The 26,259-nt window shown below is 43.0% G+C and overlaps 1 protein-coding gene across 10 annotated transcripts in view; it reads left to right on the top strand.

The window, feature by feature from the left end:
- The window catches only part of LOC145349943 (double-stranded RNA-specific editase 1-like), a 262,569-nt gene that overhangs the window by 73,120 nt on the left and 163,190 nt on the right, over positions 1 to 26,259 (top strand). For 7 of the 10 annotated variants that reach the window (XM_080198635.1, XM_080198641.1, XM_080198646.1 and 4 more), the window contains exon 2: positions 17,040 to 17,084. In XM_080198635.1, the coding sequence (XP_080054761.1) occupies positions 17,057 to 17,084 (28 nt within the window). In that variant the 5' untranslated portion in view covers positions 17,040 to 17,056. Of the gene's footprint in view, positions 1 to 2; positions 70 to 17,039; positions 17,085 to 26,259 lie in introns of those variants that run through there. The other 3 variants (XM_080198642.1, XM_080198636.1, XM_080198645.1) reach the window with 2 other exon arrangements.

Here is a 26,259-nt window from a genome sequence, read left to right as displayed (position 1 = left end):
CAAAACGTTTTGGTTTCTGCTGCTCTCGCACTGGTCATTCGGTTAACGGGTAACGTCAACTAGCAGAAGGTTCAGTATGACCGATTTAAATGTTTTGCTGAGATGTCTGTAGTTATTTTGAAGTCCTATTTAGCCACTTAATATTTTATATTCTCCCAATATCATTATGCATCTCTTTAATTTTGTTCACTGTGGGCTGCAGACAATCACCTTTCCTCATAAATCAACACGTTTACAGCTGGAATAATTGTAGTTGTTCACTTGAGCCTTTGCAGGGTTGTACACCCTATTTTTGTTATTTCTCAACCAGAACTATATAAAGTGCTTCAGTGGTCTTATCAACTTCAGTATAACCTTAAAAGACTTTATTCCGTTGTTTTGAGAACATTAACATTTTATTAGCTTTCTTTCATTATTTGATTCTGTATATTAGGTGGACATCGTCGATGAACAGTCCACGATTACTTTCAAAATTCTGCCTAGTATTAATATTCTATTCACATTATACTTGAGTCACTCATGATTTTGTCCATAATAGAGCATGTTTAGTTCAGAGTAGCACAAAATGACTTGAAATTTGAGTGTGTTTTCTTTGTCTCCCTTGTTGTCAACTATCTTTTGACTTAATATTTACAAGTTCTGTTAGGAATTGTATATTTCTCAAAAAGAATTGCTCCTACAACAGTAATGAGCAGCAGATAGTTTTTCTCCAAGCTTTTAAGTCCAAGATTAATATGTATATAAATGATAGTAATTCTACAAACTCCTCATCAAGCCTATCTATATTTTTTTTCCTGGTAGTTTTTGTTGGAATGTGTAGCCTTCAACATAAGGGCAACACGGTGGCACAGTGGTTAGTACTGCTGCCTCACAGTGCCAGGGATCTGGGCTCGATACTGGCCTCGGGTCACTGTCTGTGTGGAGTTTGCACGTTCTCCCATGTCTGTGTGTTTGCTCTGTTTTCCTCCCATACACCAAAGATCTGCAGGTTGGGTGGATCGGCCATGCTAAATTGTCCCTTCATGTCCCAAGTTGTACAGATTAGGTGGATTGGCCATGCTAAATTGCTGCTTAATGTCCCAGGGTGCGAGGGTTAGAGGGATTAGTGGGGTAAATCTGTAGGGTTACAGGGACAGGGCCTAGGTGGGATTGTTGAAGATGCAGACTGATGGACCAAATGGCCTCCCTCTGCACTGTAGTCATTCTATGATTCTAGAACACCGTTTAACGTATTCACTATTTTTTTGGGCATCATTCGCTCTCTATCACTTACTATGTTATTCTGTATTGCTTGCATTTTGCCTCTCCCCAATTAAATGACAGGAGGTATTAATAGAAAGATGCAAGTGAATAAATGGGTTTGATGGTTGTTTTGCCAATTGTTCGACTCGAATCCTTCAGTTTATGTTCAAGAATATTTGTTGGAGGGTCAAAAGGATGCTGTGATTTTGCAGATATTGTGGTTGTTTCTCAAAGGCACCATGTTTCAACCAAGTGTTTAGTGTCGAATATGAAATCAGATTCCATGGGAGTTTTCAAAAAGCAATTGATTATGAACTTGAGGACTAATTTGTATGGTTATGAGGACGAAGCTAGGGGGATGGGACTAACTTAAGACAGCTCTTCTGATAGGCCAAATAACCCATTCATAAGAACATAAGAAATAGGAGCAGAAGTAGGCCATCTAGCCCTTCGAGCCTGCCCCGCCATTCAGTAAGATCATGGCTGATCTGTCGTGGCTCAGTTCCACATTCCCGCCCTCTCCCCATAACCCTTAAACCCCTCGCTTATCAAAAACCCATCAACCCGTGTCTTAAAAATATTTAGCGAGGCAGCCTCCACCACTTCAACGGGCAGAGAATTCCAGAGATTCACCACCCTTTGAGTGAAGAAGTTCCTCCTCAACTCCGTTCTAAACCGTCCCCCCTTTATCTTGAGGCTGTGCCCCCTAGTCCTACTGTCCTTTCTGAGCAGGAAGAGCCTCTCCACCTCTATCCTATCCATCCCATTCATCATCTTATACGTCTCAATGAGATCTCCCCTCATTCTTCTAAACTCTAACGAGTACAAGCCTAGTTTATTCAGCCTCTCCTCATAGCTCAACCCCCTCAACTCCGGTATCAGCCTAGTAAACCTCCTCTGCACTCCCTCCAAGGCCAAAATATCCTTGCGTAAGTACGGCGACCAAAACTGCACACAGTACTCCAGCTGTGGCCTCACCAATGCCCTATACAGCTGCAGCAAGACCTCCCTACTTTTATATTCAATCCCCCTCGCTACGAAGGCCAGCATCCCATTAGCCTTCCTGACCACCTGCTGCACGTGCAAGCTGGGTTTTTGTGACTCGTGCACAAGGACCCCGAGGTCCCTCTGCACCGTCGCCTGCTGCAGTTTTTTGCCACGTAAGTAATAGTCCTTCCTACCATTATTCCTACCAAAGTGGACCACCTCGCACTTGCCAACATTAAATTCCATTTGCCATTTCCTGGCCCATTTGCCCAGCCTATCTAGATCCTTCTGCAGACTCTCCACACCCTCCGCGCAATTTGCCGTTCCACCAATCTTGGTGTCATCAGCAAATTTCGACACCATACACTCGGTTCCCTCCTCCAGATCATCTATATAAATGGTAAATAGCTGATTCCTTTGAGTAAGATTCTGTAAAAGTATTAGGTTACTTACCTTAATCAAAAATGATTTGTAAAAGCAACATCTAATGGGTTCTTGAAGAGTAATTAGCTTTTCAACTAAGCAGGGCAGTTCTGTCTGTTTCACTTGTTGAATTATTTGTAACAGAGCTAGTTGTACATTCCAATAAAGAGTACAGAGGTGGTTGATTTCTGAGCTTTGGCCAATGGATTTCTTGATTTGGTGTTTCCAAACCACGTCAATTTTAATAGTAAGATAAAAATTCTCCTGTACTGTATTGAAGTTGACAGTGGGCAAATTAAGTAATCCTGGAAGACATTAAACCAAATTCATATTTTGCCAGCAAGAATTCTTTTCCTATGAGAAGTACTGTTGCCTGTGTTAAATATGAGGAATTCAATCCTCAACGAGAGAAATGAGCCTTTTAATGTAAACAAGCTTATCAGTGCAAATAGGAGCAGGTTATCTAGTATCAATTACAGCAAGAAATCAGCAAAAAATATGTGCTGAGGGATTGATTTCAGGTTAAATAACCCAGTGTTACACTTGCCTTTAACTTTCCAAAGATGGAAAATGATTCTCCTCTGAGCCATTGCTGATTTCTTCGTTTAGTATAAGTGCTGTCAGGCAGTAAACTCCTTGCTATGTGATTAATTTATTCTTAATTTCATTTTTGGATGAAATGTATTGTTTCAAAGGCCTTTTTGTTGCAACCTGTGATGATGACTAGTTTCCTGCTGTGGTCAGAGCCATGCCCTCCATTCATCCTCAAGTTGATACCTGGCAGTCAAACGATGATACATGAGCTTCTTTTAGTTATTAGATGGCTTGAACGTGTTGGGGGTGTTCAGTTTGTCATCTCCTTTGATATCCCTCCAGGCGAAGGAAGGGATAAAGAGGATCCAATTTTGAACATATTAAAAAAATACATGCATGTTTCAGTCAGACCCTTGTGTTATGCGGCACCAGTACTTGCCTACACTATGTCACCCAATTTACAAATACAATTTCTGCAAGGCTTTGAAGTATTGAAGGTGACTACAGAACCTATTTCGATGCACTTCTGGACAGGAAGCACAGGACTGTGACATACAATCTTCTCCTTAGAACAGAATTTCTATGCTAGAAAAATTACTGAGTGTTTAATCGAATCATAGAATCCCCACAGAGAGAGGCCATTCGGTCCATCGAGTCTGCACCGACCATGATCCCACCCAGGAACTACCCCTGTATCCCTACATATTTACCCATTAATCCCTCTAACCTACACATATTAGGACACTAAGGGCAATTTTAGCATGGTCAATCAACCTAACCGGCACATCTTTGGACTGTGGGAGGAAACCGGAGCACCTGGAGGAAACCAATGCAAATATGAGGAGAATGTGCAAACTCCACACAGACAGGGACTCAAGCCGGGAATCAAACCCAGGTCCCTGGAGCTGTGAAGCAGCAGTACTAACCACTGTGCTACCGTGCTGCCCCAATTGACTCTGTATTTTAAATTTAAAACGTTAAGGCTTTGAAAGGGACAATTCTAGATTGTGAAAATGGTCCCTGAGCTGTAAAAATACCAGTCCTCTGGAATCCATTTTAAATGCGCAGGTATCTCATTTCCAATTTCAGCTGCACTCCTTGTTGGTTTATCCTGTTTCAATGTTGGTGCCTGGATATTTAGAACGCCTGCTTCGTTGTTGAATAAATCCTAAAACTGGCAGCCAAGATCTGTTGGTACCAGCAGTTTGACAGGTATGTAAAATTATTGGGAGCATTAAACTTAACAATGTCCCTTGAGTTTTGAGATCTGGGTTTGATTCCTGGCTTACATCACTGTGGAGTTTGCATGTCCTCCCTGTATTTGCGTGGGTTTCCTCCAGGTGCTCCGGTTTCTTCCCACTGTCTGAAAGACATGCTGGTTCGGTGCGTTGGCTGTGCTAAATTCTCCCTCAGTGTACCCGAACAGGCACCGGAGTGTGGTGACTAGGGGATTTTCACAGTAACTTCATTGCAGTATTAATGTAAGCCCATTTTAAGTTGATTTATTAGTCACGAGTAAGGCTTACATTAACACTGCAGTGAACATAAGAACATAAGAAATAGGAGCAGGAGTAGGCCATCTAGCCCTTCGAGCCTGCCCCGCCATTCAATAAGATCATGGCTGATCTGTTGTGGCTCAGTTCCACTTTCCCGCCCTCTCCCCATAACCCTTAATCCCCTCTCTTATCAAGAACCCATCAACCCGCTTCTTAAAAATATTTAGCGAAGTTACTGTGAAATTCCCCTAGCCACCACACTCCGCCTGTTCAGGCCAACGCACCAAACCAGCACACTGGGAGGAAACCGGAGCTCCCAGAGGAAACCCACACAGAGATGGGGAAGAACGTGCAGACTCTGCACAGACAGTGACTTAAGCTGAGAATGGAATCCAGGTCCCTGGCGCTGTGAGGCAGCAGTGCTAACCACTGTGCCACCGTGCCACCCAGGGCTGCACTTGTGAACACAAACAAAATAATTTCCGTACAACACACAAAAGGCAAAAGAAGGCTTGAGCATCCTTGACCTACAGCACGAGATGGGCTGTACCTTGCAAGATGGAGTGGAGGTGATTTGGCTGCTCAGTTCTGTGGTTGTGCAAATTGTTGGGATTGTGTTGTGGTTGCTTCGTAATTACCTGGCAGGGGATGGAAGAAGATACCAGATTAATTGGCAGTGAAGTAAACTCAGTGTCCTGTCGTGTTTGCCAGATAATCTGTTGGTCCAATGATTCATCATGTTTACAAACCTTTTGTGCGTGATTATAACATGCATGCTTGACTGACTTCCCTTGTTTAAAATGTGATTGAAACAGATTTTTGAATCTCTTTGATCTTTTATGAGTTGGTGTGTTGTAATGACAGGCAGCCTTGTTCTGAAGGCAAAATGCAGTGGTTATCATCCGATTTCCCCCCTCTGTGCAAGACCATTGCGACTAATATGATTTGGTATTTAAAAAAGAACGGTATTCTGTCAGTGCAATAATCGTTCCATTCACTGGCTGGAATCTGGGTCCAGATGCTCATGCTGAGCTGCAACTTCCCAAAGTTCATTCAGTCTCAGGACAAGTGTTCTAAGTAGAGAATTGGAATTTTCTTTCTACTTCGGTGATGCACATGATTTCAGTGTAGTGAGATCCCTGAGCTATCATTTGTCGGCCTTGTGGTCTCAAATGATTTTGAAGATTACAATACGTCCTCACAAACGAATCGTAGAATTCTTACTGCACAGAACGAAGCTGTTCAGCCCATCGGGCCTCCACAGACAACATTCCCACCCAGGCCTATCCCCACAACCCCATGTATTTACCCTGCTAGTCCCCCTGACACTGAGTGACAATTTAGCGTGGCCAATCCATCTAACCTGCACATCTTCGGACTGTGGGAAGAAACCCACACAGACATGGGGAGAACACGCAGGCTCCGCACAGACAATCACCTGAGGCTGGAATTGAACCCAGATCCCTGGCATTGTGAAGCAGCAGAGCTAACCACTGTGCCACCGTGCCTCCCTCTATACGTTCTTAAGGTGGCCATGCAGGTTGATGTTCAATCTGTGAATCCTTGCAATACACCTGATTGCAGATGGTATGAACAGGAGAATTTCCTGGTCAGCTGTGCTGCAGAAGTCAGTAGCAAACCAAACATAATTGTGGACCAATCCATTGGAATTCCATGGTTGCCAACACCCTCTCAGGCATAGTGCTTGGAGGAAGAGGCAGGGTGTCTTTAGCAGATGACTTATGCTTCCTTGCATGTAGAAAATGAAGGGTGATCTAACTGAGATGTTCAAAGTGATGAGAGAATTGATCATATGTATGCAGTGAAACTCTTCACTCCTGGGAAAACCCTGAAAAATAGATCAGAATCTGATTGAGTAGCACGACGGGCTGCAGGGCCTGAATGGCCATATTGACACAGCAATGTGACAAAGATGGAGATGTTAATGAGATATTAAGGGGTTAATACCTCATGCAACTACAAACTTTTGCAAAAACCGGCTAAATCAACAGCTCAGAGTACAAAGGGCATAAACAGATAACTAGAGCTTGCAGGGTGTAGCTTACGGCTCCTTCTTCCCCAATAAGCTAATTTGACACATTCAGCTGCCACACTTTAACCCCACCTATCTCCTTTTACATAGTTCCTGTGTTACTTCTGCTATAATCAGTGGAATATGAGATATGTGATTCTTCTTGGCAACTGTCGTGGTCGTGACAGGATAGCGTATAATCATAAACACAGATGCAACCTGTTCTTGTCTCACCAAGGTAGGGGATGCGGTTGACAACAGGGTATCGAAATAATCTTTTCTGTTTTTTCCCGATTATATAACTCTGTCTTTGAATTGTATAGAAGGGGGTTGCCCCTTCCCTTTGCGTGCCTTTCGCCAACCAATCTCCAACACCGACTGAGGGTTGAGTAACGAAGGTCAGCCATTTACATGTAAAGGAATAAAGAGCTGTGTTAACCTCGACACTGTTGGTGTTTTGCTTTTGTATCAAGGACGGGAGAGTCTCGCAAAAATGAACATAACAGTAATTGTAAGTAGGGCAGAGAAGAATATTCTCTGTGACATCATTGGAAAATACAACTGTATCAGTCCAGAGGGGAAAGATTTTTGATACATGGCAGTGGCACGTTTGAGACATCGTTTGAATTGAGAGAGGCAATCAAATCACATCCGATGCACAGTTAAAAACTGCAAAGAGTCTAATTGCTTCTTTGAATGAATAAAGTAGGTATCTTGATAAAGTACTGCACACGTGAACCTGCAGAAAAGATAGGAGGATGTGTGCATGGAGCTTTGCTGTTTGTGTGGAACAATGATTTGCATTTGTATCTCACTTTTTAAGTAGCAGCGCACCCTTGAGATGTTTTACTGGAGCATTTAAAAGAACACCAAGCTACGTATAAAGGTATTAGCTGACCAATAGCTGGGTCAGAGCATTTTTTTTTAAAGCAGAGTTGGAAAGGAAAGGGGAGACAGAGGTTTAGAGAGAAAATTCCACAGCTTAGACCTTGGGCAGTTGAAGGTATGGCCATTAGTGGTTGGGTGATAATTAGGGAATCTTGGCAAGTTGCTGAGCTGGAACAGTTACAGCAACAGGGAAGGGTAGTACTGTGGAGAGATTTGAAAATGAGGAGAGCTGCTGATCTAGTAGGTCAACAAACACATTGTACTTTAGGTTATGCTTTAGGGTGCAGCCAGTTGAATTATGGATAAGCTGCAACTTAGGGTGGAAACTGAAAGGCTGGCCAAGCAAGCATTGGGATTGTTGAGTCTGGAGGGTTTCAATGGAGGCTGAGCAATCACTTAGACGATGTAACATAGGCAGTTTTGGTGATGATGCCTCATGGTCAAGGATGATGACAAGGTTTTGAAATGTCTGCGACACCCAGTTTGTATGATATTAATGTTCCATTCTTGTTTTAACAAATATGTTTATGAAATCTGCACTTTGTATTACATAAATGTCCATGTTAGTGTATGTATGTGTTGATGTACACCAGCCATACATTTGTTTGTTATAAACAGCCTCCTATCTGCAGATATATTTAGAAATTAGGGCCATTAACAAAAGTGATTGGAGCAATGCTGAGATTTTGCTTTTAAGTGCATTTGGAGCCCTGTTAATCCTGTACGCTGTGCTCTTAAAGTCTTGGGCTGCGTACGATAATGAAATTACCCTTGTGATTTTATTGTGTGAATGTTAGAGGTTTTCCATTTGTGAATGTATTGTAAAGTATCTCTAAAAGCGTAATAGTACATGATCTAAGCTTTAAAACGCTTTAACAACTGAGTGGTTGAATCTTCTAAATCATTGTATATGCTGTCAAGGTCATCTGTGGGAATGTGTGTCTCGTGTTCGAAGCAGATTCAAGTTGATTTTCTGATGCAGTGGAGCTTTAAATCTTTCAGATTCAGAATGCAAAGGGTCATAACTATCGGCAGGGAAAACTTTATTGAGAATTTGGCATGTGCAGCAAATAACTATTGAATTTCCTTCGCATTGCATTTATTCTAATGTCAGCTCCCAATCTGTTCAGTGTGAGTTTCCTCCGGGTGCTATGGTTTCCTCTCACAGTCCAAAAGAAATGCTGGTTAGGTGCACTGGCCGTACTAAATTCTCCCTCAGTGTACCCGAACAGGTGCCAGAGTGGGGGGCTTAGGGGATTTTCATGGTAACTTCATTGCAGAGTTAATGTAGGCCTACTTGTGACACTCATAACTTTAAAACTTTAAACTATTGGTTAGGTTTCATTCTGTTCTGTACCGCACTTATTAGCCCAATAAAACCCTCCTTATTTGAAATCGTAAACAGTAGTCAACTTGAACGCATATATTGCAGCTTCTTCGTGGTTGCTGGGTCAAAATCTTAAAAGCTGGCATGTCAGACTGCCACTGTGTGAAGCACCTTCACTGCGCGAACTGCAGTGCTTCAGAACGTAGTCTCCCTCCTTCCTCCTTGACTGTCTCAGGGCAGCTAGGTTTGGGCAGTAGCAGACTTCTATCTTGCAAGTCCATGATTTGTACGCGCGCGCGCGCACACACACACACACACACACACACACACCCCCCCCCCCCCCCCCCCCCCCCCGTGGTCTCTGCTTCATTTGCTGCACCGGAAGACAGTGAATGAGCTCAGAAGGGCACGATTGGCTGCCGGCTCCTGTTTTTGTTTCTGGGCACACTGCTTGGCCACTTGAGCTTTGCTTTTCTGCTCATCTCTTCCAAACAGTCAGCATCCAGAGACCTTGGCTGTCGGTGACCGTCTCCTGGCAACTAGTGTCAATTTCCACCGTGTATATGTCTTGCTTGCAAATCTTCCTGCAGTGGGGGTGTGGATTGGCCCAAAAGTTTGTGACCATCGTCACTTTCATCATGCCTTTAAAGTTTATTTATTAGTGTCACAAGTAGGCTTGGGCTTATATTAACGCTGCAGTGAAGTTATTGTGAAAATCCCCTAGTTGCCACACTCCGGCGCCTGTTTGGATACACGCTGGGAGAATTTAGCACGGCCAGTACAACTAACCAGCATGTCTTTTGGACTGTGGGAAGAAACCGGAGCACCCAGAGAAAACCCACACAGACTCTGGGGAAATGTACAGACTCAGCACAGAAATGGCCCAAGCCGGGAATTGAACCCGTGACCCTGGCGCTGTGAGGCAGCAGTGCCAACCACTGTGCCGCCCAAGTCTTTGGGTATACAGTAGTCATCTGTGCCATGAACGTAAGCGAGACAGTTTAGCAGTGAATGTGCACTGATGGCATTAGCAAGCTGTGAGTTGGTGACCTTGTCCTGCTAAGCGATGCTGGAGGATATGAGAGAGACAGCAAAGGTGAAGACTGCTCAGGCTTTTTTCCTGCTTTGCCCTTGCACAGGCAGTAAATGTTCATTCTGTTGGCGACATTCAAATCCTTAGAGCAAACATTAAAAAGTAAAAGCTTAAAATACAGCTAACCGCTTGTAACATTTTTATTAGCTGTGAATGATTCATTCTCTGTTGTTGTGCATATTTACACCTTACAACATGAGATGTAAGTTTTTAGCTTTGTTTTGTGAAATATGGAAACAGCATGATGCCTAATTTATCCTGATGATTGCTTCATAACTTGCTTTACTACTTGTGACTTTCATCTGATCTTTCTTTCTGTGGAATTAATTTGGGGTGCCTCTCCGAATATCTTCACTTTGTGCTGACGATATTTGAAAGCGTGATTCACTTGGGAGAAGCTGTGGGACCAGGCTGTCTAGTTGTCACAGCTGCCTCAATGTCGGGCGTGGTGTCTTGTAATCTAAATCATGTACTTACATGCCTCTACGCCTTTGTGCTTGGGAGCTGTGTCTAAGAATACAAAGTTCCTGTTTGTTCTGTGTAAGGGGAATGGAGATTTTCATGCACCGTGCCAGAGGATGAGTTTGTAGTGGGCGTCGTTCCTAAGCTCATCTGCACCATCTTGTGGTTGCTTTGAGATATGATCTTGTGATAAATTAGGATTTTCTATTGGAGAATCTCTGCAGATGGTTGTCCACAGCACTGTACCAGATTACTACCCAGTTTTTCCAAATATCTTGTTCCTGTTGTAAGCAATGTATATCCTTCCAAGGTGTCTTGGGCAGTTTGTAGTACATGTTATTGTTTGTAACATGTTTTGAATAATTAATCAATCATACTGTCACTTCACTTTGGATTCTTTCCAATTACTTAGCATTATGGTAAGTATCTGGCAGGATTATTTTGTGTATTTCAGTTGATGATGATGTTATCCTTTAGCATTGAGAAGCCAGTAGCTCTCTCTATCATTCTGGTGCAGCATTCCTGAATTTGTCAGCTAGCATTCTGATTTTGAAGTACCGATACTTCATAACTGCGGCTTAAAAGGACTTCTGTCATCACAGAATCCCTCCAGTGCAGAAGGAAGCCATTTGGCCCATCGAGTATACACCGACAACAATCCCTCCTTGGCCTTATCCCTGCTAATCCCCCTAACCTACACATCCAGGGACAGTAAGGGGCAATTTATCACAATGTGGGTATGCCGGCGTTGGACTGGCGTAAACACCAGGTTTTAGTCCAACTGATTTATTTGACAATAGACTCACAAGCTTTCGGGGTTAGTCCCTTCGTCAGGTGAATGGAGAGTTCTGGCCTCAGACAGAGCATATAAAGCACAGACAGTTTAGAGATTACTGATTAGAATGCGAATCCTTACACCTAACCTGCTGTTCAAGACCTGAGGTGGCTGACAATGTGAGTGGAAGGAGCACTGATCACAGGTTAAAGAGATGTGTATTGTCTCCAGACAGTACAGTAAGTGAGGTTTTGCAAACCCAGGCAAGTCACGGGGGTTACAGATAGTGCGACATGAACCCAAGATCCCTGTTGAGACCGTCCTCATGTGTGCAGAACTTGGCTATCAGTCTCTGTTCAGCGACTCTGCAACTTTTACAATTTATCACAGCCAGTGTATCTAATCTGCACATCTTTGGAGTGTGGGAGGAAACAGGAGTACCCGGAGGAAACCCATGCAGACATGGGTAAAACGTGCAGACTCCACAAAGACACTGACCCAAGCCGGGCATCGAACCCGGGTTGCTGGAGCTGTAAGGCAGCAGTGCTAACCACTGTGCTACCGTGCCGTCCGTTCATGAGAGTTGCTCTAAAACAATACTTCCGATGCCTGCGGCAGAAGGGATGACCAACATGTGAGTGGTCAATAAATATTAGAAATCATTGTCCCCCAACATGCTGTCAGCAGCATTCCTACTTGTGGGAATGCAGCATTCTGAGTGACACGTCCTATCTGTGTTTCTAATATTACTTCATGTTAGATGCAACAGAAATAACATGGTTGCATCCCCTTCATGGCCACCTGTGGATGAATTAGTTATTGAAAATAGCTACACTTTTTCTTCCTCCATTTCATGACAGAAATTTAGACATTTTTAAAGTTTATTTGTTAGTGTCATAAGTAGGCTTACATTAACACTGCAATGAAGTTGCTGTGAAAATCCCCAGTCTCTGGCAGAACCACATCTGGGCATAATTACCAGCTGAATTATTTTTGTGTGGACAAACATTGGCTTGGACATTTAAAGCGCACTTTTAGAATTAATAATCAGAAATAACCAACCAACTGGTTTAACAGTGACTACACTTAAAAAATACTTCTCCAAAAAAAACGATGGGTGCCACTGGCTAGGCCAGCAATTATTGCCTATCCCTAATTGTCCTCTAGAAGCTAGTGATGAGCTGCCTTTTTGACCTGCAGTCCATGTGGTACAAGGTAAATGCACTACTGTGGGGGAGGGAGCTCCAGGATCTTGACCAGTGACAGAGATGAAATGGTGATAAGTCATTGGGGCTGCAAACACTTTGATCCATCCTGAGTTTGTGAAAGCCGTCAGTACTATGCAAGTTCCTCTAACCAAATATTTCTAATCTCATTTGTAAAAATAAAATCTTAATTAGAATTTGTTTATAGCTTAAGTTTGATGCCATGTTTTCACTTTGCACAATTGTAGTGTGAAAGCAGTCTAACTATGATGTATGAATCTGCAATAATTGCAGAGATTGCTTCTGTAGGTTTCCCTTTAAACTTCTTGGAAGATGCATTTTATAATACATCTGTATTTTGAAAAATGCAAAGGAAAGATAGTTCTCAAAGATTCAGCCCAACGTTATGCTGGGGTTATCTTTGATCACGCAGATTGCCCTAGAATAATTGGTTTTGGCGGATGTTGCGTATTGTAAATCAAAGCATCTCTTTGTAATTTGCCACATAACTACGTGGTGAATATGCTGCTGTCTCTGTAAAGCAGCCAGCATAATCAAGGACCTTACGCACCCCAGACCTTCTCTCTTCCACCTTCTTCCGTCAGGGGAAAAAGATATAAAAGTCTGAGATTATGTATAAACTGACTCAAGAATAGCTTCTTCCCTGCTGCCATCAGACTTTTTGAATGGACCTACCTAATACTAAGTTGATCTTTCTCTACACCATAGCTTTGACTGTAACACCACGTTCTGCACTCTGTTTCCTTCTCCATGAATGGTATGCTTTGTCTGATTTAGTATGCAAGAAACAATACTTTTCACTGTTTACCAACACATGTGACAAATTAAAATATATCAGACAGTTGGGAGATTTTCCTCCTGTTCCATCCTGGACTGTAAGCAAGCAAAACCAATTGAATAAAACTCCACTAATTGGCTAAGTAACCCACTGTGCAGCAACCTTTTCACCCTTTTCGTTTTACTGTACAAGCAAGCTGACCACTTTAATATACATCAGCAGAAGGAAGTAAAACCTTGACATCCAGCTAAACCTAGTAATGTGTGCTTAAACTAGTTGTGTGTCAGAACCATTTGAGCCTCCTGAGAACTCCTTTGGTTCGGTGTTTAGTAGTCCTCTGAGAAAAGTTATAAGCCCTTGCAGTAAAAGGGACAGTAGGAATGTGGATATAGAATTGGCTGAGTAGTAGCAAACTGTGAGTAACGGTTAATGGGTATTTATCAGGCTGGAGAAAGATTTGTTGAGGGGTTCCTCAGGGGTCAGTATTGGGATCCTAGCTTTTCCTGGTGTAATACTAGTGTTTTAAAGTTTATTGATTAGTGTCACAAATAGGCTTACATTAACACTGCAATGAAGTTACTGTGAAAAACCCCCTCGTTGCCACACTCCGGCGCCTGTTCGGGTACGCACCTAACCAGCACGTCTTTCGGATGGTGGGAGGAAACCGAAGCACCTGGAGGATGCCCATACAGACATGATGAGAATGTGCAGACTCCACACAGACAGTGATCCAAGGCCAGGAGTTGAACCCAAGTCACAGACGTTGAGAACCAGCAGTGCTAACCACTGTGCCCGTCTAGATCTTGCTTTGTGGGAGATAATTTCAAAGTTTGTGGATGATGCAAATCTCAGAGGCATTGCAAACTGTGAGGAGGAAGATGTAGAACTGCAAAAGGACATCTATAAGTTGGTAGAATGAGCAGATAGGTGGCAGATAAAATTCCATCTAGAGAAATGTGAGGTGATGCATTTTGGTCAGAAGAACAATACAACACAAGGGGTATAATTCAAATTATACAGGAGCAGCGACACATGGGGGTGTGTGTGCATGAGTCATTAAAGGTAGCAGGACAGGTAGAGAGAGCAGCCAATACAACATACAGAATCCTAGGCTTCATTAGTAGTAGCATAGAATGCAAGAGCAAGGAAGTTGTGCTGAACTTGTACAAGATATGAGTAATACTTCAGCTATTGGTTAGCTAATGGGAAGCAGACAGTAGGGGTTGGTTAATCATTTTGGGTTGACGAGCTGTAACTGGTGGAGAGTCACTGGGCCCACAAGGATTTAGAATTAATATCAGTAATTTGGATGAAGGGACGCAATATATGGATGCTAAATTTGCTCATGATACAAAGTTAGATAGGACAGTAAATTGTGAAGCAGACGTAAGGGATTGGGATTTTCGGCAAATGGGAAGGTTAGAAGGGACGGTGCAGTGGCACAGTGGTTAGCACTGTTGCCTCACAACACCAGGGACCCGGGTTCAATTCCCAGCTTGGTCTGTGTGGAGTCTGCGCATTCTCCCCTTGTCTGCGTGGATTTCCTCCGGGTGCTCCTGTTTCCTCCCACAGTCTGAAAGACGTGCTGGTTAGGTGCATTGACCCGAACAGGCACTGGAGTGTAACGACTATGGGAATTTCACAATAACTTCATTGCAATGTTAATGTGAGCCTTAGTTGTGACTAATAAATAAACTACTTGGTATCACACTTCAGGAAGGATGTAAATACTTTGGAGAGAGTGCAGAAGAAGTTTGCAAGAATGCTCCCTGGGATGAGGAGGTTCAGTTATGAGGATGGATCGGAGAAGTTGAAACTGTTCTCCTTGGAGAGAAGGCAAAGAGGAAATTATTTAGAGATATTCAAAATCATGAAGGGGCAGAGATTTCAAGTGATTTGTAAAAGAAGCAAATATGATATGAGAATTCTTTTTCACGCAGCGAATGGTTCAGATTAGGAATGCACTATCTGGATGCATGGTGGAGGCAGGTACAGTTGAGGCATTCAAGGGGCCATTAGACGATTATTTGAATAGAAACTGTGCTGGAAAAGGCAGGGGAATGGCAATAAGTCATGATGTCTGTTTGGAGAACCAGTGCAGACATGATGGACCGAATGGTCTCCTGCACCGTAACAATCCTGTGAAATGCTGTAATATTTTTTATTTTTATTAAAACTCTTGCATGAATGCAAATTGTCCTTCTGTTCGTTCCCTTCCCTTTCCCTCTGTAATATTGGCTGTCTCTGCTTGTCCATGTCCCTGTCAGCTGCAGACCTGATTGCTGTAATGCTGACCTCTCCTGAACTTTAGTAGTTGAAAGTGATTGTTTCTTTGTTTTTCTGTCTACAAGACTTCAAGGCTAAATGTTCTTGTTTTCCTGTTATTCAGGAAGCTTCGTTGACATGAGGCGGTTCTGTTGGGGCAGATTGTCAGATTTCCAGTGCTGAGTGCTTTCCAGTTTACTGCTTCCAGTGCTCAGCCCAAGGTCCCCTCCCATGCTGAGTACTTAAGTGAGGAACATTAAAACGTCATATAACACAATTGCACTTACTTTCGGCGGGGCTGCAGGTCTGAAACTTTCACACTTCTTTTGAGTAGTGTGGAGAAAAGTTCGATCAAAGGTCAGCATGTACTGCATTGTATACACTGAAAGCACCTCTCTATGGCCCTGGAAGAAACTTTCCTTATTTCTCGTGAGCATTATTTACTTGCGTGTTGATGAATTTTGTTTGATTTGATCAGTTGTTTCTTTGTTGCACTGGAAAATCTTCTCATCTGACGAATGCTGTATAAACACATTATTTAAAGCAATGAATAGCAAACTCCTGCTCCTGCTGCTAATTCCTTTCATAGTTGGGGGTCACTACCTAGACATTTCCAACTCTTATCGTGATTCAAGAGGAAAATGGAAAAGTGTTTTAATACCAGGAAGAAAATTGTATCATTCATTGTTGTTGATGCATTGCACTATTGGCCACAGTTTTTAGGATGATTACGATTGAACTTGACTCAGTGGGTGGTATTTTACCAGCACGTCCTCCTAAGGTTCATATGATCCCACCCAAGACCAACGGAGAATGCCGTTCTCTGAGCCTTGCCCGCCCCCTGGAATCGGGGCGGGCGCGCGGGCGTGCTGGTAAAATTCCGGCCAATAAGTGCACCCTTCATAGCGTACTCTGGTGCATCAGGACTTAAATATGTTTAGACGTGCGTACAGCCCACAATTGGTATCCAAGCCTTCAGTGACCTTGGCCCTAAGCTCTGGAATTTCCTACTGAAAAATTTCCTTCTCTCTAACTTCCCTTCCTCCTCTTAAGGCCCTCCTTCAAAGCTACCAATGACGTAGCTTTGGCCATTTGCCCTATTATTGACTTGGTGTCAAATTTTCCTTTATAACACTTGTTGTGGAGCTCCTTAAGAAGTTATTTTCCGTTAAAACTGGTATCTAAATACAAGTTCTTGCTTTTGGGTTGGTTGTAGGCAGCAAACGTGAATTTAATTGGACGTAGCTTTAATCAAGACAGACTTTTGCACTGCTAATTTGAGCAAGGTTGCTGCTTCCTTCAGTAGCCTCTCATGTGGACAATGACTCCATTTTATTTGTAAAATTGGGCTGACGTATCTTACTGTTCAAAATAAATTCAACTCCTTGATTGCACCTTGGTCTGCGTTGTAAATTCAAGCCTCAAATATCTTTGTTGCAGCTTTTGTTCTTAAATACATCACCATGCTGTTGCACCATGTTTTATAACACCTATATTCTCTTTCTTTGCAGATCATCAGGCTCACGATATGTCTGGAAAGAAATGGGACCCAGCAGGTAAATCAAAATAATTAATACTTCACTTCAGAACTGGCAACTGCTGGATAAGTACTGTGGGAGGGATTTTGCAATGCCCTAGTATTAAGTCATTGCTCTTGCTCTTTTTTTTTGTACTATTCTGTTGCAGAACTTGAATGTGCTTCTATAGCACAATATTTCATTACTTAGGCATTATATTGTCAATCTTGCTCCCCTTATGAATCTGACAGGGTGCTGTGCAGTATCTAATCATGAAATAAATCATAGCAAAGGATAGCAAGGTATCCAAAGGCGATAATTCACCGATAACACTCAACTGGTAAAAATGTTATGGCATCGTTGCTAGTTAAATTAATTGAATATACAACAGCCTGAAGAAGAATATGAGGGTTCGCAATGTGGAGGAGAGTTGATGATGTGCAATAGCGCAGTGGGGTTAGTATTGCTATCTTACAGTACCAGGGGCCGGGATTCAGTTCCATGCTGGGTGACTGTCTGTGTGGAGTTTACATGTTCTCCCCATGTCTGCATGATTTCCTTCCCGGTGCTCCGGTTTCCTCCCACACTCCAAAGATCAGCAAGATAGGTGGATTGCCTATTATAAATTATCCCATTCATGTCCCAAGATGTGTAGGTTAGGAGATTAATGAGGTTACGGGGATAGGGTGGAGGTGGGATGCTCTGTTGGAGAAATGATGCAGGCTCGATGGACCAAATGGCCTTCATCTGCACTGTAGGTTTTGTATGATGATGAAAAGATGTGTTCTGAAAAAGAATTCCAAGGTGAGGAAGCTATTTTGATTTGATTTATTTTGGTCACGTATCAGTACACAGTGTGAAGTATTGTTTCTTGCACACTATACAGACCAAGCATTATAAAGAAGGAAAGAAGAGTGCGCAGAATGTAGTAGTGTTACAGTCATAGCTAGGGTGCAGAGAAAGATCAGCTTAATGTGAGGTAAGTCCATTCAAAAGTCTGATGGCAGCAGGGAAGGAGCTGTTCTCAAGTCAGTTAGTATGTGACCACAGATTTCTGTATCTTTTTCCTGACAGAAGAAGGTGTAAGAGAGAATGTCTGGTGTGTGTGAGGTCCTTGATTATGCTGGCTGCTTTCTCGAGGCAGCAGGAAGTGTAGACTGAGTCAGTGGATGGGAGGCTGGTTTGAGTGATGGATTGGGCTACATTCACAGCCCTTTGTGGTAATTTGACACCAAGCTACACAGCAGTTTTTATGGCAGTCAACTAAGTAGAGTTAGGTTTTGAGAGACATCTTGGAGGAGAGATTTAAGGAGAGGGATTGAAGATAATTAGCAAAGGAGGTGGAGAATGAGGAGAATTGTTGAAAGGCAACAAATTTTTATGATCTGGCATACACTGAACATGGTGGGAAAAGCCAGTCGATTCAGCAGTAGCTTTCGAAAGACAAATCAGACAAATACTTGGACTTGTAAGGCTACAGGAAAAGAGCAGAGGGAGTGGACCAAATTGGATAGCTCTTCCAAAAGAGCTGATGGGCTGAATGGCCTCCTCTTGTATTGTAAGATGTAATGATTCAACAGCTTTCTCTCCAGCCGCTCTTTCAGAGGTTTCAGAGACGACCCTTTCAGATTTGATTTAATTCTGGCTTTCGTTTCGGACCAAACCCTTCAAGACTGAAATTTGGAAACACATTTTTAAATCTGAGATTGCTGGCCAAGGCATTATGAATGTGGAGCCATGGATGGGAGTTAAGATACAGGTCAACCATTATCTCGTTAAATAACAGAACAGGCTCGAGGAGCTGAATACTCCTGTGTTCCAATGGTTTCCCTGTTACTGCCTCATGCAATGTGGACCTCTTATAGACAATTCTTTTCATCCATTAAGTAATAATCAGTTCCTATGTCATTACCTAATCGTTATGTTCCAAATACATCCTGCAAGGGAGAGGGACTCAACTCCTGTTTCTTGCACTTTCCAGAACTTTTCTGTCTTCTCTTGACCCATCCCCAACCCCACCCTGCAAAAAGTGGATGAAGTGGTCAGGCCTTGGTGAAGTGGGCATCTATGCAGGTGCGGATCACGCTAAGCGCCTCGTGCCCGACTTTACCAAGTAAATGGGTGGGACGCAGTGGTAAAATCGGGCACAGTGACTCACTTGACCATTCCAGAGAGAGAGAGCAAGAGAGTCAGCACCTTGCCTCCAAAAGACAGTTGGCACTTCGCCTGACCTTTTTCCAGAAAGAGGCAAAAACTAAGCACCTCACCTGACCATATCCTGGGGCAGGGAGAGAAACCTTAGCTCGCCTGACTTTGTAACTGAAAGTAAACATCATTACCTTACTTGATCATATCTGATTATGGGTGACGCAGCAGTCCACACTGCTGCCTCACAGCAGTCCACACTGCTGCCTCACAGCAGTCCACACTGCTGCCTCACAGCAGTCCACACTGCTGCCTCACAGCAGTGACAGGAACCCAGGTTCGATTCCCAGCTTGGGTCACTGTCTGAATGGAGTTTGCATGTTCTCCCAGTGTCTGTGTGGGTTTGCTCCGCTTACCTCCCACAGTTGAAAGATGAGCAGGTTATGTGGATTGGCCGTGCTAAATTGACCCGAATGTCTGGGAGGGTTAGCAAGGTAAATGAGGGTTGTGGGGATAGGGTCTGGGTGGGATTATGATCAGTACAGACTCGATGGGTCAAATGGCCTTCTGTGCTTTAGGCATTCTAATTCTAGTCTACCCCAGAGAGTTTGCTGTCTGCTTTTTTTTAATCTTACAGTAAGCAATCCACACCATGAAACAACATTTGAGTTTTTTATGAATCCCATCCCGCTAAAAAAGGTTTCATTTTACTTGCGTCTGTCTCAATCAAGAATAGCACAAAACTCCAGCATCACCCAAAAAATAAAAACCCACTAACAGGTACACCCGTTCCTGTAATATTTTATTGTAGCATTAATGTTCGGAGTGTACTGAATGATACAATTCTTGATCCATTTGATAAAAGCCACTTGGAATAAAGTGGATAGGACCTAACCAGCAGATCCATCCATTAAGCTGACCAATTATAACAGTATAGACAAACAGAAACTGTCTCAGATTTTCGATTTGTGGTTTGTCCCAGAAAAAGCAATTGAGCAGTTACCATGTTATGGCACCAGATGGTGCTCTAATTCAACACCACAGCATAGAAATCATAGAATCCAACAGTGCACAAGGAGGCCATTTGGCCCATTGAGTCTGGACTGACTCAGCATTCCACCTAGACTGGTGAACCTATCCCCCGTTACCCCACTAATCCCCCTAATCGACACATCCTGGGGGCAATTTTAGCATGGCCAGTCAACCTAACCTGCACATCTTTGGCCCGTGGGAAGAAACTGGAGCAAACCCACGCAGAGAACATGCAGACTCCACACAGCCTCGTGGTATTATTGCTAGACTCTTAATCCAAAAACTCAGCTAATATTCTGGGGACCTGGGTCAGCCAATGTGGCTGACTCTCATCTGCCCTCGGGCAAATAAGGATCGGCAATAAATGCTGGTCAGTCAGTGATGCCCATGTCCCATGAACAGACAAAAAAAAAGCCACCCAAGGCTGGAATTGAACCTGGATCCCTGACGTTCTGAGGCAATGGATCAGTAATAGGGAAAATGTTAAAATCTATTATTAAGCATGTGATGAATGGACCCTTGGTAATAATGACCTAATTGGGCGTAGTCATCATGGATTAATGAATAGGCAATCATGTTTGGCAAAACTGTTGTTACTTTTTTGAGGCTGTTACTCACATAATTAATCAAGAACATGGCAGATGGGATATAATGTGGAAAAATGTAAGGTTATCCACTTGGTAAGAGGAACAGATGCATGAATATGGACCTCTCCTGATCCAGAAAATTTCCAAGATACCTAGGAGCAATGCATGAAGTAGTGTTGGAAGGTTATGTTTCCCTGAGATCTGTCCATTCTTTCCAGACTGACCCATTACTGAACAGTTACCTCTAGGACTCATCAGTCCTTCTGCATGTGGGTGTCCATGCGCACCTAACCTATTACAGCTGCATGTGCCTAGATTCTAGAGAGGAAACTAGAGGTGGGGACTATTGCCTTGCTGACCCTCAAGCTGCTTAATTTGATATGTCTGAAACTGGAAATGTAAGGAAACTCTTCCTGCTGGCCTTGCCAAGAGCCTGTGGCCTGAAACCTGTTGAGTCTTGAACCTGAAGTTCCTGTTGATGCGTTGTGGGCCTCTGGCATTGTTTGTTATATCAATCTTAGTATCTTTTGGGCTTTTTGTTTTAAGCTGATCTTAATAGTAATTTTGTTGTTGATTGCCTCTTCAATTTCATTAATAATCTGTTTCTAGAAGTTTGTGCTTCTACATGTGGATTGATTGCTGCTTAAATCATAGTTGCTGTGAGTTAACTTTTTAATAGTAACTGATACTATTGGGCAGCACTATAGCACAGTGATTAGCACCGCTGCCTCTCAATGCTAGGGACCTGGGTTCAATACCAGCCATGGGTCACTGTCTGTGTGGAGTCTGCATGTTCTCCCCATGTCTGCAGTGGGTTTCCTCCGGGTGCTCTGATTTCCTCCCAGCCCAAAGATGTGCAGGTTAGGCTAAATGTCCGTGCTAAATTGATACTAGTGTCGGGGATTAGCAAGGTAAATATGTGGGGTTATGGGAATAGGGCCTGGGTAGGATTGTGGTCAATGTAGTTTCGATGGGCTGAATGATCTCTTTATGCACTGTGGGCATTCTATGATTCTATAATATAGCCGACAAGGTTTTTGCTTGGTGATTTGTAGAAATGCTCAAGAGCCAGTTAGAATAAAGAGTAGAATCCTGACAGTACAAAAGGAGGCCATTCAGCCCATTGAGTCTGCATTGACCACAATCTCACCCAGGCCCAATCCCCATATTTACTGTGGTAATCCCATGACAGAGTTAATTTAGCATGGCCAGTGCACCTAACCTGTACATCTTTGGACTGTGGGTGGAAACCAGAGCACTCAGAGGAAACCCACGCAGACATGGGGTGAACGTACAGACTCCACACAGACAGTGTACTGAGACTGGTATTGAATTCGGGTCGCTGGCCCTGTGAGGCAGCAGTACTAACCATCGTGCTGCCCCATGGTAAAGGGGCAGCACAGTGGCACCTAATAATACTAATAGTTGCACTATTGATGTCAGGCTAGATTTTCTGTTCATGTGTCTGCAGTGAGATCGTAATCAATAACCACCTGACTCAGACATACAGTTTAGGGTTTCTTTGAAAAATGTAAGAGCTAGAAATTCCACAAGGCTTTTTGTGGCTGCCATGAATGGATCACAGGAACGATATAGATTAACTTCTTTATTTCCGGTCTCATGACCAAGGGTACCTTTGCATCACTCTAGTCCTGTTTTTTTGTATTCAAAGACAGGGCACGTTAGTGCTGACCCAGCTGCTGATTCGATATTTTGAGGTCAGATATTAGACAATGAGATCAGTCCACTGTGCCCAAAAATGCTTATTAACATCTCCTCGCAGATTGGCAATCCATTTGTGAGTCTTATTTTCCATGCCACAGTCTTGAAGTAAATCCACGATTGAAGTTGTTGGGACAAAGACGGGTGGTGGTGGAGTCAAGACGGAGATGGTTTAATTCTGGAGGTGGACTACCCGCTGTCTAACCCTGATTAAAGTGAAGTTTATTTATTAGTGTCACAAGTAGGATTACATTAACACAGCAATGAAGTTACTGTGAAAATCTCCTCTGCCCCACTTGGGTGCCTGTTCGGGTACACTGAGGGAGAATTTAGCACGGCCAAAGCAACTAACCAGCACGTCTTTCAGCTATGGGAGGAAACAGGAGCACCCTGAGGAAACCCAGATGTGGGGAGAATGTACAAACTCCACATAGGCAATGATCCAAGCTAGGATTGTACCTGGGTCCCTGGCACTGTGAGGCAGCAGTGCTAACCACTGTACCACCCCACAATCAAGAGAATGATCAAAGAATTCTTCAATCACAGGCATTCCCAAAATACTGCGGATGCTGGAATCTGAAACAAAAACAGAAAATGTTGCAAAATCTCAGCAGGTCTGACAGCATCTGTGGAGAGAGAGAATAGAGCCAACGTTTCGAGTAAGGATGACCCTTCGTCAGATCTTGCTGTAGCAGTGGTGGTTGTGCCTTCAGTTTCTTCCCCCCCCCACGCCCCACACCCCAGTTCTGGTGAAACCCTAGTAAATTTAGGAGAAGGTGGCTATGAGTCACTCCCTTCTGGAGAACAGAAAAATGGATAAGAAATTGCCATAGATTGGTGTGTGAATTCTCTTGTGTTGTATGCTGCTTGCTTATTCCTGGAATGTCCCTGGGAGATCAACGCAGTGAAGAGAAAGCTTGAGATATAATTACTGCTAATTCTCTCAGCTTCTGCTCAGTAAATGTGCAGTAGTGAGTGAGTCGATTTAATAGTAATGCTGCAATTATAATGCTGGTGATGATTTAAGTCTAATTGCTAGTTAAGTTATGCAAGAAGACAGAGGACAGCTTCTTATTTACATTCCTTTCTTACCCCAGTTGAGCTAACAAGCCATTTACAAGGTAAAAACAAACCTGTATTTGTGAAGATGATTTTGTGGTGCTTTTTAACATCAGTGACACTTCATAAGATACTTGAAGCAAGACGCACGCAACACAAGGGGCACCTAATTGTATTCTGCTGTACTTGGAATAAATTTTGTGCATCCGTGTACTTATACAGTCAGCTACTTTCTGTAAAATGCCTTCCACTCAATTCCACTCTTTCTGTCAACATTGGCTGCTGTTCAGTCCATTAGAACAAAGATGTAATCAGCTCCTGAGAACCCCTCAAACGAAATATAATGAAGGAATAAATATATTGTGCTTCATTTACTTGTGAATTGGGAAGATATGAACGTTGTTTAGGGTCGGGAGATTTAATTTGCTTAGAATCATTTTTTTTCCCCCTTTTGAAACGGTGTTTGAAACCTCCTTGTGTTCCAGATTGGGTGGTCCTTTTAAGTACGAGAAGTTATCTTGAGCTGCTTGTGTGAAAGTTCTTTCTTTCTTTCTTTCTTTCTAAAAGTCAGAAATTATAAACAGCTGACAATCGAAAAGTTTCCTTTAGTAGCCACCATAAACCTGCAGTCAATCTGTTAGGATCTCTTCAGACCACAGCAAGGTGTAAAGCAGGCCTGCCCAACCATTGAGGTCATGATGTGGGTATGCCGGCGTTGGACTGGCGTAAACACAGTAAAAAGTCTGACAACACCAGGTTTTAGTCCAACCTATTTATTTGATAATATACTCACTAGCTTTCGGGGTTACCCCCTTCGTCAGGTGAATGGAGAGTTCTAGAACTCTCCATTCACCTGACGAAGGGGGTAACCCTGAAAGCTAGTGAGTATATTATCAAATAAATAGGTTGGACTAAAACCTGGTGTTGTCAGACTTTTTACTGTGGTTACAACCATTGAGGGTGAGTGTCTGGCTCGTACCCCGTCTCAGTGTTTACTCAACCTCGATGAGAGGAGGTGAGAGAATGGGTTGGAGTGAGGGTGACTGACAACACAGATATATTTCTTGCTCGCTCTCCTCAAGCCCTTGGTATCCCTGGATCCCCATGGTCTCTCGCTCTCTCTTCCTCTCTTTTTTGCTCTCGCTTGTTCGCTCAGTGTTCCCCTCACAGCCTGCCCTCCCTATCCCCCTCTTTGGGCTCTGCAGCCCCTTTTTTCCTTGCCCCTGCAGCATATTTACCATCTCTGGTGTTTCCTCTTGTCTAATCACCAGCAAACACAAGAGAGGACTAGACTGTGTTTGGAGAAGCATCCCTTTGCGAAGATCTGCAGCTTCACTGATCTGTCTTACCGGCATTTTGAACAGTGGTTTCAAGTGTCATGTAGAATGGTGTTGGGGGCCACAATCTGCCTTGCATGCTGCTGGCTGGATGAGCCTGATCTAAGGGTTGGCCAAGTTAGGAGTTAAAAGTCGCAACCGGATTGAGAATCCCAAAGTGAACTGCGAGGTATATAAAATCAGTGCCTAATAATACCTGTTGTCTGCAATGGTAGCACTGTTACCACTCATGTAAAAAGTCTGACAACACCAGGATCAGGGTTGCTTGGGTATATATTTGCATGGGACTATCTGGTTGTTCAAGTGATGCAGAATTGCACTTTAGGCCCTATGCTGGGTTCAGACCTCTGCTTACTAATAAACAGAGCAAAACGGCATTTTGTAAATACGTCCATTTGCCACAGCAGAGCCAGTGTGTGGATGAATCATCCCAGATTCTTGTTCCTACTGTACTTTTAATTGGGCCTTCAGTATTGGAGTATCTTGAGGTCACTTCTGACTCTGCTGATTTGTGTGATTACCTTCCTTTCTAATCATGAGTTTATGCTTTATTTGTGATAGCCTCCTAACAGTTTTATATCAGTTTCTGCAAGTGCGAGCTGCTGGAATATTAACATTCCATGTGCTGGGAAATAAGATCAATCCCTCCTCCCCCTTTGGCCATTGTATTGTTAACCTCAGGTAACTTGGAATTAATGATACGGGAATGAAGTTTGTTGTCTGACTTTACGCTCCCTACTGATTAACTGAGGAAATGATAACAGACAGTGGTAGTTATTGTCGCTGCAGAGTTGAAGGGCTGGATTTCTGCACTGTACAACCTCAGGACCGGATGTTGCTTACACAGCCTACCAACATTGAGACATTAGAAGTGTGAAAAATCAGAGATTGCTGTAATGGTAGTAGAGGATTTAATCTGTGAGGCCAGACATCATCTTTCTACTTCTGGTGGGTGGCTGAGAATTCACATGCAGGAGTAACAGTACTGATGCTGTCTTTCGTTTGAAATTTAAAATGAAGTTAAATTTGGTGAAATTAAATCTGACAAAGTTTTGGATTTGAACCTCCTGATTCCTAGTCCACTGGACTAACTTTTTCTATTGGATTAAGAGCTGCTTTTCTTGCTTGCTCTCTCAAATTTGAGTTGGCCTCGCTTTATTCGTCTACCTCATTTGTCTTTATAATTCTCATTTTTTAGCTTCCTTCCCTGCAGTTATACTAACTATTGCCAATTTATTATTAAAGATGTTTGTGTCTTTTTTTCCTCCTGCATAGTGAAACTCTCCACACTTGTCAAGTTCTATCTTTATTATACACCACCCATTTTCCTTC

Source organism: Carcharhinus amblyrhynchos, chromosome 11, assembly GCF_965287045.1.
Source record: "Carcharhinus amblyrhynchos chromosome 11, sCarAmb.v2.hapA, whole genome shotgun sequence".
NCBI lineage: Eukaryota > Metazoa > Chordata > Chondrichthyes > Carcharhiniformes > Carcharhinidae > Carcharhinus > Carcharhinus amblyrhynchos.
The sequence above is the reverse complement of the archived record's forward strand: the minus strand, read 5'-3'. Positions and strand labels throughout refer to the sequence as shown.